Here is a 15,869-nt window from a genome sequence, read left to right as displayed (position 1 = left end):
GTTAAAACATTTTAAACACCTTAAAAGGTTCTACCATTGATTTAACTGCAATTGATTGAACTGCATTATTAAAAATTTGTGGCTATTGGATAGTATTGTTTAGCCCACACTCAGCCTTAGTTTTAACACTTCTCACGTCGTTGACTCTTAAGGGGGTCGCACCCCGGCCACGCAGCTCAGCGTCTCGCCGACATCTAAGGACAACTCAGTGGTATCGTAAACCGGAAGTGCACATTAAATAACGCTAGCTTCGTCAGATAGCGTCTACTTCAAAATGCAAAATATACGTTAGCAGACAATGTTAATCGTTAATGATTTGGGACAAATATGATGTTATTTAATGTTAAACTATGTGAGTGGCGCGATAGGGATTTAAGCATCTTCCTGAGTCGTAGCTGGGCGGCGCGGACAGGCACTGCCGGTGTGCCCATACTCATAGAAAACAATGTGTTTAAGTTTTTTAGAACGGCGTGGCGCTGAGCTGCGTGTCCTGTGTGCGACCACCTTTAGGGGGCGTGTACATCAAAGCATTTATACATGGCTGAAAACACAAGGCGGATGCCAACTGTGGGGTTTTCAGCTGAGCGCTTTGGTTGTTATGATACTTTTGATCTGTTCATTGTATGATACGCTGGTTGGTCATTGTGGCATTTGTCCCGCCCCTCTTCAGCACTGTGATTGGACGTATGAGTAAAAAGTGATATTGATGAGATGATCATTCTTCCCAAATGTGAATTTTTTAACTCTCGGCGGACTGACAAAAACACTGAGCGGCAAATAAAAATGGGCAGTTGCTGTTGAGTTGCGTTTTTTAAAAGTGCGACGCTTCTATCGGAATCAATTGAAAACATACTCTGGCCACCGGCATAAATGCCTTTGTGTATATGAAGAGTTTGGTTCCAAAACACGATAAACGCCTTTTTTTATGAGTTACCTCCAAAATCAGTATTGTATAAGGTCAGTATTTAAAAGTAAATTCTTAATTTTATGCAAAATCCAATATCCGCTGTGTTATTCTGTCATGTTTTCTCCCTTTTTTCCCAAAACGCAATAAGCACCACTCCTCCTTTTCTGCAGAATGCTTTAAATCCGCTCAACAAATCATAGCGCACCATTCCACGCATTGTAAACAACAAGGACGGCACGTTAAATACACAGAATCCTAAATTTCCTTATCTTGTACTTCGTGATCAACAAGCAAACAAAAACTAAATAATACTTTCATGGCATTGCTAAACTGTGGTGGTTTTCTGTGACGGAAAAAAACGTAAGCCTTCAACATCTAATAATTTACGCGAGAGGCACTTGGGAGACGGAAAATGTCGAATATTGCTGGTTCTCTCGACAGCATCAAGCTTCTGTTATGCTAACACATTGACCCCAGGTGATCTTATGAAAAACTTTCCACTATTTTACGCAAAGCCAACGAAAATCGAGCAGGACCAAAACATTTAACAGCTGATCGCTGTGAAAAAAGTTCAGTGACGTATAACCGTAGCAATGACAGTGATCTTAATGTGTAAGTAAGTGTTTTGATTTATGCCATTAAAGTTTAACCAGTGTATACCACTAGTCAACTAAATAAATAATATAGTTATTTATAAGTTTTTATAATAAATCTTTGAAAATAAAATTATGGATTTACATTTTTTATGTTTCTATAACCTAAAGATGCTTTGTGAAAGTTCGTAACAGAAAATAGTGGTTTTCATCTTGTCACTTTCTTGGTTTGTAAAAATGGATTTATTGCGTTTTGGAACCAAACTCTTCATGTGCTCCCTTTAGGATATGTGGCTTTGGAAAAGGTCTTTATACACCACTGATAATATAGTATATTATATTGCATTTTGGTCAAGAGATCCTTCTAAAAGTTACACAATGCAACATTAAATGTAATTGTTACTTTGATATCGTACATTCCTAATTACTTCTAAATGGTTTTGCCAATTAATTCATGCATACCATTATTTGGCCTGGGGCGTAAGGAGTTTTCATCTCTGCTTTGAGCAAGCCTGCAGGGGAACACCTAGAAAGGAAGGGTAGGCCTTTCACCTCATTCTTCTTGACCGGCTGTCTGGACTCTTCTTCACTTTGCGAAATTGTCTCATTATCTTTATCCTTCTCCGTTGGCTGAGAGATGTTAACTTTGTAGATGTGGACAGGCTCCTCTTCTGTCCCCTGAATTGTCTTGGAAACTGGCTGAACATAGTAGTTGTCGATCCAAAAAGGTTTCTTCAAACGATCTTGAGCCATGTATTCGCACACCCTTTTCATAACCAAATTTCTACTGTTTGTACTTGACCATCTGCACTCGGATACGATCTCAAGGCGCTTGACGGGGCCAGACAAATTAGCAGGTACAAGCTCACCCTCCTCGATATCTGAGAGATGGATGATAACAGAAAAAAGTAGATCTCAGTGTTGTTTAAAGACCAGTATTTCTGACGATCAAGACATTTTCTAATCTTAAAACAATGATATAAACCATGATCATACAGTAGCTGATAATTATTATCAGTAAAGGAAAAACTGACCTTGTGTAGGGGCCTTGGAGATCTGGTGTTGGTCAACCAGCTAAAAATACAAGGGTTTAGTTAGTATCACAGTTTTTCCACTTTCTCTTAACCATACTACATGGCACCCTTTACGTGCAAGTCTTACCGGTTTTTGCTTATTTTGACACTTCCAGTGAAACGGTCGAACGCGAGAGCAAGTCTGACTGCTCTCCATATCATTGTCCTCCTCAAAACTCAAATTGCTCCCTGTCATCTGAAACAAAAAATAAACAAGTGAGATTTCCGATGTAGTGTGCACTGCATGCAAGTTAAACGAACTTTGTTAAAATAATGCTAACACAGAAAATGTAAAAGTGAAATAAAATAAACAAATGCTATGAATGTAATGTATTTAAAAACCATCTGGATGCTTACCATGTTTTTTTTCTGGGGACTGAAGGAGCTTTCCAGGTCTTCTTGTAGCTCTTTGGTCAGGAGCAGTGGACTGGGATTTCTTTGCGGAGGGGGGGAGAAAACTATTTCTGAATCAAAATCTTCTCCTTTTCGATCCCATAATTTATTGACACGCTTGGCCGGCTCAGGTGCTGCCATAGGATCTGTTAAAACTGCAGAAGAAGGTTATTTCAATCAATTGTTTTTTGTTTGTAACACAGTGGACTACTACAACATGAGCTATGCTATTAAAGAGACATTCCACTTTTTTTGAAAATATGCTCATTTTCCAGCCCCCCTAGAGTTTACATTTGATTTTTAATGTTTTGCAATCCATTCAGCTGATCTCCGCGTCTGGCACAAGCACTTTTAGCATAGCTTAGCACAATCCATTGAATCTGATTAGACCATTAGCATTGCGCTAAAAAAATAAGTCCTTGATTATTACGCCAGAATGAGAGTATAGTTCCTAGTTTCTTTTAATTTTCTGTCAGTCTTAGTACATGATGTAACTACAGAAGAGTCAAGTTTTAAATAGAAAAAATAATGAAACACTTTGTTATTTTTTAGCACGATGCTAATGGTCTGATCAGATTCTATGGATTGTGCTAAGCTATGCTAAAAGTGCTAGCGCCAGACCTGGAGATCAGCTAATGAATTCCAAAATGGTACGAATCAAATGTTTAACTCTAGGGGAGCTGAAAAATTAGCATATTTTCAAAAAAATGTAATACTGGCACAGTTACATTTATATTTACAGCCCAATTAAGTATATACCAAAGTTATCAGTGTGTTTTCCCTGTGACATCATGCTTGTTTTGAAGAAAATAAACTCACTGTAAGTTTTTCTCATTTTGTTCTTCTTCCATTTTGCCTTGTTCTCCTCTGATTGTCCCGGATGTTTAGGCTCCTTTGTTGTAATTTCTTCCTCTTTGGGGTTCTTCAGAGCAACAACTTTACGTCGCAGACAGCTACAGCCTAGCATGCACTCTGGTTTGCCACAGTGATGATGGCGCCTCATGTGAAGCAGACTGGCACACACACAGCCAAGTCTGCAAAAGACGTTAAGGCATGGTGGCGCCCGTCGTTTAATAATCCTCAAGGCATCAGGGTTTCCTTTTGAAACACCCTTAAAAAAGAACAAAACAAAGATATACATTAGGTAAGGCTTAACAGAAGACTAAAAACATGTCAAGTGTTTAAATCAGATAATGAATCGCTTTAGACATATTAAATTTTTCACAAGAAAGAAATTTGCAGAATGGACCCAATCTATTAAATCTGTGCCCACATTAAACACACACTTACCTCAACAGTGAGAAGAGCAGTTAGTGCAATGGCTGCTCTTTCTTCTGTGATGTAGGTACGACGTTTGCCTTCCCACACTGCTCCATCTTCCACATCCATCAGCTTCACCAAGGTCTTGGGCAAACCAAGACTGCGTCCATTTGTGCAGCTCACTGCTGGGGATCCAGAGACCTCAACCCTAGGAGTTTTATCAAATGCCACCACTGCAGGAGTCTCTTCAGTATGCTTTTTAGCATTTAAACTATTTGATTCCTTTTTTATTTTGTATTTCTTGCTTTGTTGGGGCTTTTTCGAGCTCACAGGGAATTTGTCTCCACTGCTGATTGGTTTAGAAGTACTTAAACTTTGCTTTGCTGTATTAGATTTTATTTGGTTTTTAGGTTTCTTGGTCACTTTACACTTTGTCTTCACTTTTTTGGATGTAGAAGGTGGATGTATAGATGTGGAAGATAAAGAGGTAGGTACATGTTTTTTATTTTTAAGGACACTATCCAAGGTACGGACATAGCTAGTGCTCTTGGTGGGTAGCTGGTAGGCCACAGGCGTGGTGTCAGTTTGAGACAAGTTGGCGGCTCGTTCATCAATAAGCTTGCCCTCGCTGGCCAGATACTCATCCAACATATCACTGCAGAATGCAGAGAGGTTATTCTGCCCTGCATCTACACTTGATGCACCTGCAAAAAATTGTAACTTGTCAGAAAGATCTTCACCTTCATCTGGGTGCAATATCCTATGATTTTTCTAGTTACAGATAATATTTTGTCATGTTTGCATTGGTTAAACCCCAAATTTAATTTACAGACAATGCATTACTTTACGTACCTTCACTCTCGGATTTTGAAACAACAAATTTATCTCTCCAACCCTTTATTTTGGTGAAGTCGGTGGTTTTCCCTGTTCTTGAAACAAATTGATCTAAAAGGACCAGAAAAACAAATTGGACTCTTAACCATGAAAAACTGAATTATTATTTAACACAATATATAGTGCTTCAAAATGTACACATTTGGAAAACCCACAAACTATTGTGCCGCTAATGCAATGCTCTAGAGCAGGGGTGGCGAACGCCGGTCCTAGAGAGACGCAGCCCTACAGTTTTTAGCTCCAACCCTGATTAAACCTCACCTGTCTGAAGGTTTCTAGTAACTCTTTAGACCTTGATTACCTGTTCAGGTGTGTTTGATTAGAGCTGGAGCTAAACTCTGCAGGACTGCGGCTCTCCAGGACCGATGTTCGCCACCCCTGCTCTAGAAAAACCAGGGCTCCAGACTGCCACCAAAATTTGAGAGTGTGCCACTGAATTTGAAACAGCACATTGTACTTTCTGCATCTATCATTAAAGTATTTATTAGTAATACAGTGGAAATGAGTAGAAATGTGAATATTTGGTTAGCATGTTGATTTACGGTGTGTGCCCCTAAATTTTCTGGTTGCGACCCTAACATTTTCAGTTGGGGGCCACTGTGCTCCTAGTGAAAAAAAGTTAGTCTGGAGCCCTGGAAACACTACAACATTAATGGTTTGAGACTTCATAAAAAGTTTGTTACCCTGTGATGATGCTGAACTTGTTTTAGGCAGAAGGACAGGTGGGGGTATAGGTAATTGCACGCCCAGATATTTCAGGTCAATCTCCAAAGTGACGTCAAGCAAACTCAATTTTAATCCAACTATTAAGAGAAAAATAAGACTGTGAAGGTATTGTTAAGTTGTGTGTGACTCAGAGACAAGTCCAAAATAAAAGTTCATAAACCTTCTTGCAGCACTGGATGAATGACTTGTTTGTGCTTCATCAGTTGCAGATCATTTAAAAGTTCTTTCTCAAGCACCTTAATCTTTTCCTCTATCGTTCCACTAATTTCACCTTTAACAAAACAACAACAAAAAGATATTTAATTTATTATTATTTTCCCCTTTCACTCAAAGCATATTTAGTATAATTCTTACCTTCTGAATTTTCAAATGTTTTCTGCACCACCTCTTTTTTGGCATCATCTCCAAGGTGAATCTCAAGAGCTGTCTATTTTAAAGTATATATAGTTGATAATGTGTCAGAAGTACTCAATAGTATGTTTAACCCACACATAATCTCCTAGTAAACACATTTAAATGTCCGAACTATACTGCTTCAGATATAAGCAACCTTATAATAAATATAAAAATGTCATCATTTAAAGCAACACTATGTAGTTTCCATGTAAAATGACTTACAGCTCCCCCATGTGGTTGAAAAGCACAAGGCCGGGGGAGGGGCGGGGCTGTGTTTTCTACCCTCCACGCCACTTTCAGATTGTGCTTGTAGCAGCTAGGAGGCTGCTCAGGTTGCAGCAACAGTACAATTTGTCCTGTTAAAAGTTGTTCTATCACTGAAATAATTTTAGAGACATTATTTAAAGGTAAAAAAACTACATAGTGTTGCTTTAAACACTCATATTTCTGCAAACCAGAATAACTTTTATTCTGTGGAACCCAAAATCATAAAGTCCTGGCGGCTCTATACCCCATAATGGAAGTAAATAGGCAGAAAAGCACCATGGGGGGTTCACATTTTGCGTCTAAAGCCGTGCGGAAAACACGACCACCCCGCTTTCCTTCTTACCACTGTGCTTTCGATTTGGCACTTAAAAAAGTTTAAGTATTTTCAACTTTCTGCGGCAGCGATTCACATGGAAAAAGAGCATGTTGCACCGCTTGCGCTAGACTCTATTTAAGCATACATGTGGTGCGTCTACATTCAAAATAATGTATTTGCGTGCGCAAAAGACACGAAATGTTAACCTCCCCTAAAGATACCATATAAATAGTACATACAATTTTTGTGCTATATATTTAGTCACAAGGTAGCTTTGTGTGAGGACTAGACAAAAATTTTAATTGGTAATTGCCAAAAACGTGTTGCACCAAGTTGGACACCCATAGTGATCTGTCAGGACATTCTGACTCAATACTGATTATCAATGACATGACAAAAATATAAACATTGGAAGACCAATTACTTAATGTTTTTTCCATGGCAAGAACCAGGGGCATTATTTGATTTACCTTTGACATGAAGGAGACAAATAATTGTCCCTCCACATCCTCCAGGCTAGGTTGCATTGGGGCAGGTACGGGTCTTTCAAACACATCATCATCTTCAATGTGTTTCAACTTTCCTATTTTTTTCTGGTTTTTCTTGGATTTCTTTGTGTTTCCATGAGATGACTGTTTTGTTATCTCAGAAACAATGTTGTCAGAAACAGTGGTTTCACTGGGTTCACAGTTGGGTTCAACAGCTAACTGAGTGTCATGTACAGAATCTGGTTTATCAGATGGTCTTTCAGGGAACAAATTAACTGATTCTCTGGGAGATAAATCTGTTAAAACTACTTGTCCATTCAACAACCCTCCTTCAAGTGGGTTTCTAGTTAGTTCAGGTATATCACCATATAAACCTAGTGTGAAAAGGTCAGAAGAGGGTATGCCAGTGCAATCCAGTAGCCTTTCTGGGAAAGAATCAAGGGTTTTTCGGGGTGGTACAACCCTGTCACCAAACAGATCTGGTGGAAAAGGGTCAGGTGAGGAAGGAGCTGGGCTAGGTAATGAAAAGGCTGGAGAAGATGGTTCATCCAATGGCAGGGAAAGGGATTCATCATGTGTGGACAGAGTATCTGGAAGGACATCCTGTGGTAAAAGCTCAGGACTCAAGCCATTGGAGCTCTCCAAGAGGACATCAGAAACAGATTCATTCGCAACCACTTGAGGTTCTGGAGTAAGTTCCTGGTTGGGAATAACTCCAGTAATAACCTCACTGTTCTTACTAGGTGAAACATCGAAACCGGAGTTGGATGTGGTAACAGTGGGCATACCTGGAGTGATAGCATCTGTGTTATCATCAGGTATGGTGGGAGAATGAGTGTCAGGCAAATCATCACAAGGAAAAACTGATGAAATGTCAAGACAAATAATGTTGTCAAGACCTTGCATAGAATCACCATCAGTACTACCAAATATACTGGAAATACTGTCCATTTCTCGATCATCATCAAGTTTAACAGGAGAGGTAGTGTTGGGGGGAGGGAATGGATCACTGACAGATGGAGAAGATGAAATTTGTAAAGGTGTTTGTGTTTCTACTTGTATAAATGGGTCTGCAATAAAAGTTGATGATAATGAAGTAGTGGACGTAGATGACATGTTGGCACCTGCTGTTGATGATGAAGATGTAACTGTTTGAGATAATGAGGTAACCAACTGTTGTGATTCTATGTGTGTGTTTGCAGGAGGAGTGTAAGAGATCAAATCAGTTGAGCTTTCAGGGGTTAAGTGAGGTTTAGAGTTCAAGGGAGCTTCGGGTTTTGGGGTGATAGATCTGGTTTTAGACTGTCTCTGTTTCAGAAACTGAGCTAGAAGAGGTAGTGGTACAGGTTCTGGCCGTTTGTGTGGTAAGGTTTTGTTTGTCTTTGCTTCAGACTTGGTCTCACTGTCCAGTGAAGGAAGGTTTTCCATTATGTTTTCATCCGTTTCTCGTACTTTTTGATCACTGGATACCATTGCAATCTTGTCATCTTTGTGTTCATCCATTACCATTTTACTCTCATCTACTTGTATTGACTCTGCTTTTGAGCATGTGTCTGTGTTGTTACATTGGTGATTGTCATCCATCACAGTTTCTTCAACTTGTAATACAGTTTCTGGTTTGGATGACACCGTCAACACCTCCTGTTTTCCACTACTGCAAGGTGTGTGTGTCTGCAAGTTGAGATGATTTTTCTGGATATTCTCCAGCGTTAACCTTTTGACTTTTACATGAGCACCTTTAAGGAAGTCTGAAAATGCTCCAGGTAAGGGGCGCTTCTTAGTACTACGTTCAGAGAAAAGGAGAGAAAAGAGAAAATTTGTAAATATTGCATAAATGCACTACTGCAATTATATGAACTAAACGCAATAATAAAAAAAATGCTTGAAAACAATTTTGACAAGCAAGCTAGTTTAGCTGTTTGAAAAACTAGTACTTAATTAATCAAGGCTTGGCACGTGCCAAGGAATGGTAGGGTGTGCGCGTCATGATGAAAACACTTGAAAAAGCGATTGCAACGCTAACCAGTCAGACTTTCAAATGCCGTCATAAATAACCACAAAAAATGTACCCTTGTTCAACCCCCGATTATCGTTTTGGTGATCGATCGTCAAATTCATGTTGGAGTACTCGGGTACTCGTGGCCATCCCTACACACTAACAGATAAAAACATACACCAGTTGCAAACATTTCATGGTTTTAACTAGCGATGCACCAATATATCGACATTTAATGAGTATTGTCAAATAAAGGCATTTCTTCCCCACTATCGCACATCGCCCAAATGTTTCAGGGCAGAATATATCCTGGCAATCAAAAGGGGTGAAAAAACACTTCAGAACTCATACAGTGTGGTTATTTTGAATTGGGTGACAATAACAACAGACTTGCAATTTGTACGTTGTGTACATCTTGGATTTCATGACAAACTACTGGTATCGGTAGATGTCATCCTATTGTAAATGAACATCGGTATCAGCACAGTACAACACGCTTACAGTCAAGCAGACTAAACAAACTAAGTACTGCGCATGTTTCTGGCCTCAACGCAATATGTTTATAAAACATGACTTACCTCTTATCTCTTTCCACCACGAGAGCATTGCCATTAACAACTTTCCTCTCATCGTTTGTTGGGCTGGGAACATTCTGATCCTTAACAACTTTTGCAGCAGCACTTCTCTTCATAAACAAACTCCTTAAATTATTCAAGGTAGTAGTCTCCTTGCTTAGCTTAAGTTCATTATCCGTTTCTTCAGTGAATATTCCATTCTTGGCCTTCGTTGACCGGGCATTGACTGCATCCTCCCTAAAACCTTTGGCAAAGGGGTTGTAGTCAATTTTGAGCTGGGTGATGCGCAGGTTTTGATAAGCTGTGACTGCAAAGAACTCTGTTTGAGAAAAACTGAGAGTTATAACCTCTGGCCTGTCTATATGAATGTCACCAGTGGATTTGTCAGCTGGTATGATATGAAGTCGAGGAAGGTACCGGTGCATTGAGTGTAAAATAATATGGCCCTCCTGGTCCAATGTGTTGTTGCAAAGCTTCAGTCTGTAAAATGAAACAGGGCAATGCATCCAGTGCAGGCCTGTAGCAGGGGATTCTGGGTGCACAAACAATCGTGAAACATGGGGATCCCCCCTCCCATTAGGCTCCCATCCTTTGCCACTCCATTTGTATCTGAAATGATCAACTGGAACAATATCCATTGCCAGCAAATAACTTTGGAAAGGTTCCATACCAGAGAGACGAAAGCGGCAGCAAGGGAACATCCTTCGACCCTGCTTGGTCAAAATCATTTCAGTCTGGCACCTACTAAATTCATTCCACATACTGTTGTTGTCCAGTGTAACTGTGATGCCCTTACATCTAGTATCTGCTGGCAAGTTCTCTGGATGTGTGCTGGTGTCTGAAGGTGATGTGGATGATGTTGAATGGATGCCTGTTGCACCTGAACTGATAGTAGATTTCACCATATTATTTGCCTCACTAATGGCCAACAAACTAGCCTTGTCCTGCATTTTTTCACCAGGATTCACCTGTTTAAGTACAACAAAAAGTGCGGCTGCCGAGGTAGGTGGAGGAGCTGGTGGAGGTGCCACTGTAGGGGCAGCCATGCCCTCTTCATGAACCACCATTGCACCCTGCTTCTTTTTACCGGCCATGGGAGTTAATAAGTCATCTGGATACCTTCAGACTCTCTCACCACAGAGCATTTCAAGTCTACATCCTTAAAAAAAGACATACATAGCATAGTATGGTCAAAGCATGTTTGATAACTAGCAAATAGAAAGCTCAACATTCTCACACAATGTATCTGGTGGCCCCGTTTGTCTACGATTTCATTCTATATAGTATATCACCTTGTTAGAGCATGTGACAATGTCTAGTGCAGAGGTTTATAATCCATGTTTCTGGAGGTCCACGGTCGTGCAAAGTTTAGCATCAGCCTACTCCAACAGATTTGCCAAGATGAACAGTCCCAAACACCTTGTTTAGCAGCTTTAGGTGTGTTTGGTTAGGGTTGGAGCTAAACTCTACAGGACTGTGGACTTCGTTGGAGACCTCTGGTCTAGTGTATGGTGCTTTTTGGATTGAATATGATTAAATGGCACTGCTCAATATGGACCTTGATAAAACTTTATTTTAAGACATTGCAAAGCAGGCATTTCTGTAAAGCTTACTTGAAATATTGTGCATTACAATATAGCTATATAATAAACTTCCTACATATCTCAAAAAACACAATTATTTCCAAACATGGAAACCTGTTTAGATACAATCATTATTTTTTGGTGCTTTACTGGTTAGTCAAAAGGCTGTGACGTTAACAGTGAAGTTCATATTTTACAAAATACTAATACGTGTATGTGACTTAACAGTGTGCATTTTATTATGGATTATAGCACACTATACTTATAATAATAGTGGTATTTCTATCACATACAGATTTAATAAAAATACATTAAATACATTTAAAACATTTCACAAGACTTTTTTAAGATGTCAAATAAATCTTTGGTGTCCCTAGAGTATGTATGTGAAGTTCTACCACAAAATATCATGTAGATAATTTATTAAATCATGTTAAAATTGCCACTTTGTAGGTGTGGGCAAAAATGTGGTGTTTTTGGGTGTGCCCTTTTAATACAAATGATCTGATATCAGCACTAAACAGCAGGGCCGTGGTTGGATAGTGCAGATTAAGGGGTGGTATTATCCCCTTCTGACATCACAAAGGGAGCCACATTTCAATTACCTATTTTTTCACATGCTTGCAGAGAATGGTTTACCAAAACTATAATACTGGGTTGTTCTTTGTCACATTTTCTACATGGAAAAATCTGATTTTCAGCAGTAAACCGTAACTGGAGATAATGAGCCGGGACTGTATTACAAAATCATCCCAACTCAAGAGTCCTGTCTTATCTGTTTAGTAGCCGTAGTGATTTTAATCTGGATCCCACTTAGGACACTGAAACTGTTAGATCTTAATTTAGGAAGTTTCTGTAATAAGGCCCGTGCTTTCCAAATTAACATGAACACAGTGATAAAACTATTTAAGAAAAAAAAAATTATTTATGGGTGGAATTACACGTTACGCAAAAACGTCAGTTTGGAGCCTGGGCATGCGCAGAAGGAATCGTCCGTGGAGCATGGAGGTGGAGCCGTGGTATCAAACTTCCGCCCAAATGTTCGCACGCCCAATTCAACAACGCCCCTTAAACATCTTATTTGACTGGCTGGCTAAAATAAGGTAAGTTAAATACAACTAATTTTGTCTGTGTGAAATAACAGAGAAATCAAAAATTAATAGTTAAGTTATATATTCAATCTTCTCTCGAAGCTTCAACAGTCCACTCAAAGAAGCTGTCAATCACAAATGTCAATCATAAAAACACACCCTGTTTCTATTGCATCAAATGACTAGCTAAGGTGAAACTTATCACAAAAATGAATAATTATCAGCGTGATAAGAAATACCTTAAAGGCCCAAAACCATCTTTCGGAAAATTTTGTTGAAGTGTAACATTTTCTATTTTGACCCGAGTCACGTTCGTTTGCATGGAAAGAGTGGGGTTTATGATTTGTACTGCATCCAGCCACCAGCGGGCGATCAAAGACCCAGCACCTTCACTCTTCAAGACGTATGAGGCACACCCGGTATGACTTCAGTGGACTGCATTTAAAAAAATATTATTTTGTGTGAATGTTGTCCTTGCAATTACAGTTGGCAATGGCACTAACATGATGTACCAGTGTCAGAGTGGATATGTGTACCCGATGGGTGTAGTGGGCATTCTGGGCAATACTCTGACACATGGTGCAAACAAGCATTCAGCAACCTGAGATCCTTTGCCGGTCTTATTTTTCAATCTACAACATGTGCCATCCAGTCCTCTCCTTACATACCATCTGTCCAATAATGGCAAAAATGCCCCAAAAAGATAACTAAAAAAACTCCTAAAAATTTAAGATTAGAACGATGGCCTATTTACAGGAAAATTTGCAAAAAAACAAAAAAAAATATTGACAGACTTTTTAAGACACTTTTTAAAGAGACACTCACAATGTGTCTAAAATTGCCTGCTACTTCCATATTATATAGTAGGCAAAAATCAGTAGGCGAGGCGGGTAGTATGTTCAAATTCACAGTATTCGAAAAAAAATATGCGAAAAGTAAAAATAAATTTTTAAGTGTGCATCTGATGGACACTTCACTAGCCTGTAAGGCCATGCGAGCTGAGCAAAATTCAGAAAAGTAAAAATAATAAAATTACCAGAAATATATGAACCGACCAGCAGTGATTTAGCTGCCGAGAAATGTATTTCTTTTGATTTAATTGTATTCCTTAAAAAACAAGTCCACAAGTGCGAGTCGAGGAAAGTGCGAGTTGAGGAAAAGTATGGGTCATGCCATTACAAGTTTAGGTGCTAGGAGGAGTCCATACCACGCGGGTTCAAGTCCGAGCAAGAGTGCAAAAAACGCGCATTAAGTCCAGGTGCGTGCGAGAAGGAATACGGGTACGTTACAAGCTCTCTTGTGCAAAGTGAAGCCCACAAACCCTCTCATGCTAGAAAAAGCATGCAATGCCCATGTTAATGTGAAACTATGATGATGATGATGATAATAACAACTATCGCCATCTATCGTCATAAAATCCCGCTATCTGCCAAATGTCTGACGATCATCGATACACTATAGTAGCGTTTATCGGCACAACCCTAGCAGTAGTTACTTCTTTTAATTCTTTGGCAGCCAGGCCAAAATTGAAGGATCTGCATCTAACATCGTATACATTAATTTTACACAATAGCGTTGGTCAGTGTAGTAGCTATGATTTGAACAAAGAAATTGTACTTGTTTTTCAAAAATAATCTACTACTAATCTAGAGGGACTCTGTTATTATCGAGTCTTTGCGCAGGTCTACCTGAAATTATGTTTGGGCCACAAAAGCTGTTTGTTTACGTTGTTGCCGCTACAACCGTCAATACTAACACCTAGTGGTGTGGATGCAGCATCACTCAAGAGCAAAGGTTTATGGTTACCAATGCCATTGTATCACAGTGCATAGAAGCAATGCACTATTCATAGCTAGCAATTATCAATTTATTGATTACAGTTTAAGATTAGAGAGTGTAGTATTATGCATGTGGGTCATGTGATCTCAAAATGTGGTCCCCCATTAGGTGACTCACTCAATGGATAAAGCCTTTATTATTCAACTTATTACTGTGCAATTTTGTGAATATGTGAGTGTTCATAACAGTAAACGTAATTTCCCAAAGTAGGGTACTATCCATTTTTAATACATGTATTTTTATTAGGGGAAATTACTAAGTGCACCTTTAACATTGACCGAATATCTTCCCAAATATATGCTATTTACTTAACCTTCTATAGTTCGCATTTTTTTTTTAAAAAGAAACCTTAATATTTATTTTTAACAAGGCAAATATTATATAAAGGTTTTGGCTAAAATACGTAATGTCATGCACTTATTCTTATAGTAAAACGTATGAGATAAATTCAACATGTCAGTGCGACAACAGCATAGAAACGCGATGCGAAAAATAATTCGCCACGCGGATCAGTGACGAGACATTACAATGCTAGACTGCGCATTAAACCAAATTTATTAGATGAATTCACGTGCCGATACGGTCAGCAGCCGACGTACATAAATACTATTTGACTATTAAATGTCAAGAAATGGAGTTTCAGTCACCTTCTGTGAGTTATTTTCGTCGACGACGCGTCTCTAATAGGCCCGAACTAAAAGTTGGCGCGGAGAGCGCGTGCTCGTCGAACCATCTCGAATGGCGGGCGAATCTGAGGAAGACGATCTGCTCTGACCACGAAGTAACAAAAAACGCCCTCGTTCAGCCAACTTTTTGGATTTCTTTGCACGATACAGCTATATCCTGGATTGGACCGTTACCTTTAGTCAATATGAAATGCATATTTTGCTAACTCTCTGTCCTGGATTCGTTTATGTCGTATTTCTCTTTCCTCTCTCACATTATTACACCGTGCGTCTCACCCTCCGAGGGCTACTTGCGTGCTGTGGCGTCATGACGTCGCAGCTCACGTTCTTCCTCGTGTGACTCCGGTGCGCAAGCGCGGCCTCTGACTGTTGAGCCTCGTTGCTTGTACTGCGCATGCGTTTACTTAACGCCTTTGTTTACGTCATGGTTTGCTCTGGGTCGATCGGATTCTTTTGACAAAAAGAGAAAATACGCAATTTAACCAAATATTCAAAACAATTGGAGACAAAACGCGCTAAAGATTAATCCCTTGAGGGTTTATGAATATATATGGATGTCAAGATAAACGGAGTTTTGTTTAAGAGGCAGCCACACTCGTCTATTCAGTCTAAGGGCGTTAAAGCATGTGAAGATGACACGTGTGTTAGGTTTGAGAAGGAAGAGGTTTGGTGGTTAAGTAAAAAATGGGCTTAAAGGGTTATTTATATATTTATTACCGTTTGATTGAATGTATATTGTAGTTTTTTACTCTTGTTTTGCTTGCCTAGAGACAGCCGTAGAGTTCA

General features: G+C 39.3%; 1 protein-coding gene across 7 annotated transcripts in view; it reads right to left on the bottom strand.

Moving 5' to 3' along the window:
* The window catches only part of mgaa (MAX dimerization protein MGA a), a 30,001-nt gene extending 14,589 nt beyond the window's left edge, over nucleotides 1-15,412 (bottom strand). For 5 of the 7 annotated variants that reach the window (XM_055173227.2, XM_055173229.2, XM_055173230.2 and 2 more), the window contains exons 1-13: nucleotides 15,258-15,412; nucleotides 9,888-11,043; nucleotides 7,296-9,096; nucleotides 6,201-6,273; nucleotides 6,007-6,117; nucleotides 5,804-5,923; nucleotides 5,079-5,171; nucleotides 4,257-4,930; nucleotides 3,786-4,077; nucleotides 2,931-3,121; nucleotides 2,662-2,769; nucleotides 2,535-2,574; nucleotides 1,963-2,381 (exon numbers count right to left, since the gene is read on the bottom strand). In XM_055173227.2, the coding sequence (XP_055029202.2) occupies nucleotides 1,963-2,381; nucleotides 2,535-2,574; nucleotides 2,662-2,769; nucleotides 2,931-3,121; nucleotides 3,786-4,077; nucleotides 4,257-4,930; nucleotides 5,079-5,171; nucleotides 5,804-5,923; nucleotides 6,007-6,117; nucleotides 6,201-6,273; nucleotides 7,296-9,096; nucleotides 9,888-10,978 (5,013 nt within the window). In that variant the 5' untranslated portion in view covers nucleotides 10,979-11,043; nucleotides 15,258-15,412. Of the gene's footprint in view, nucleotides 1-1,962; nucleotides 2,382-2,534; nucleotides 2,575-2,661; nucleotides 2,770-2,930; nucleotides 3,122-3,785; nucleotides 4,078-4,256; nucleotides 4,931-5,078; nucleotides 5,172-5,803; nucleotides 5,924-6,006; nucleotides 6,118-6,200; nucleotides 6,274-7,295; nucleotides 9,097-9,887; nucleotides 11,044-15,044 lie in introns of all 7 variants that reach the window. The other 2 variants (XM_055173232.2, XM_055173228.2) reach the window with 2 other exon arrangements.
* Between the last annotated feature and the right edge of the window lie 457 nt (nucleotides 15,413-15,869).

Source organism: Misgurnus anguillicaudatus, chromosome 7, assembly GCF_027580225.2.
Source record: "Misgurnus anguillicaudatus chromosome 7, ASM2758022v2, whole genome shotgun sequence".
NCBI lineage: Eukaryota > Metazoa > Chordata > Actinopteri > Cypriniformes > Cobitidae > Misgurnus > Misgurnus anguillicaudatus.
The sequence above is the reverse complement of the archived record's forward strand: the minus strand, read 5'-3'. Positions and strand labels throughout refer to the sequence as shown.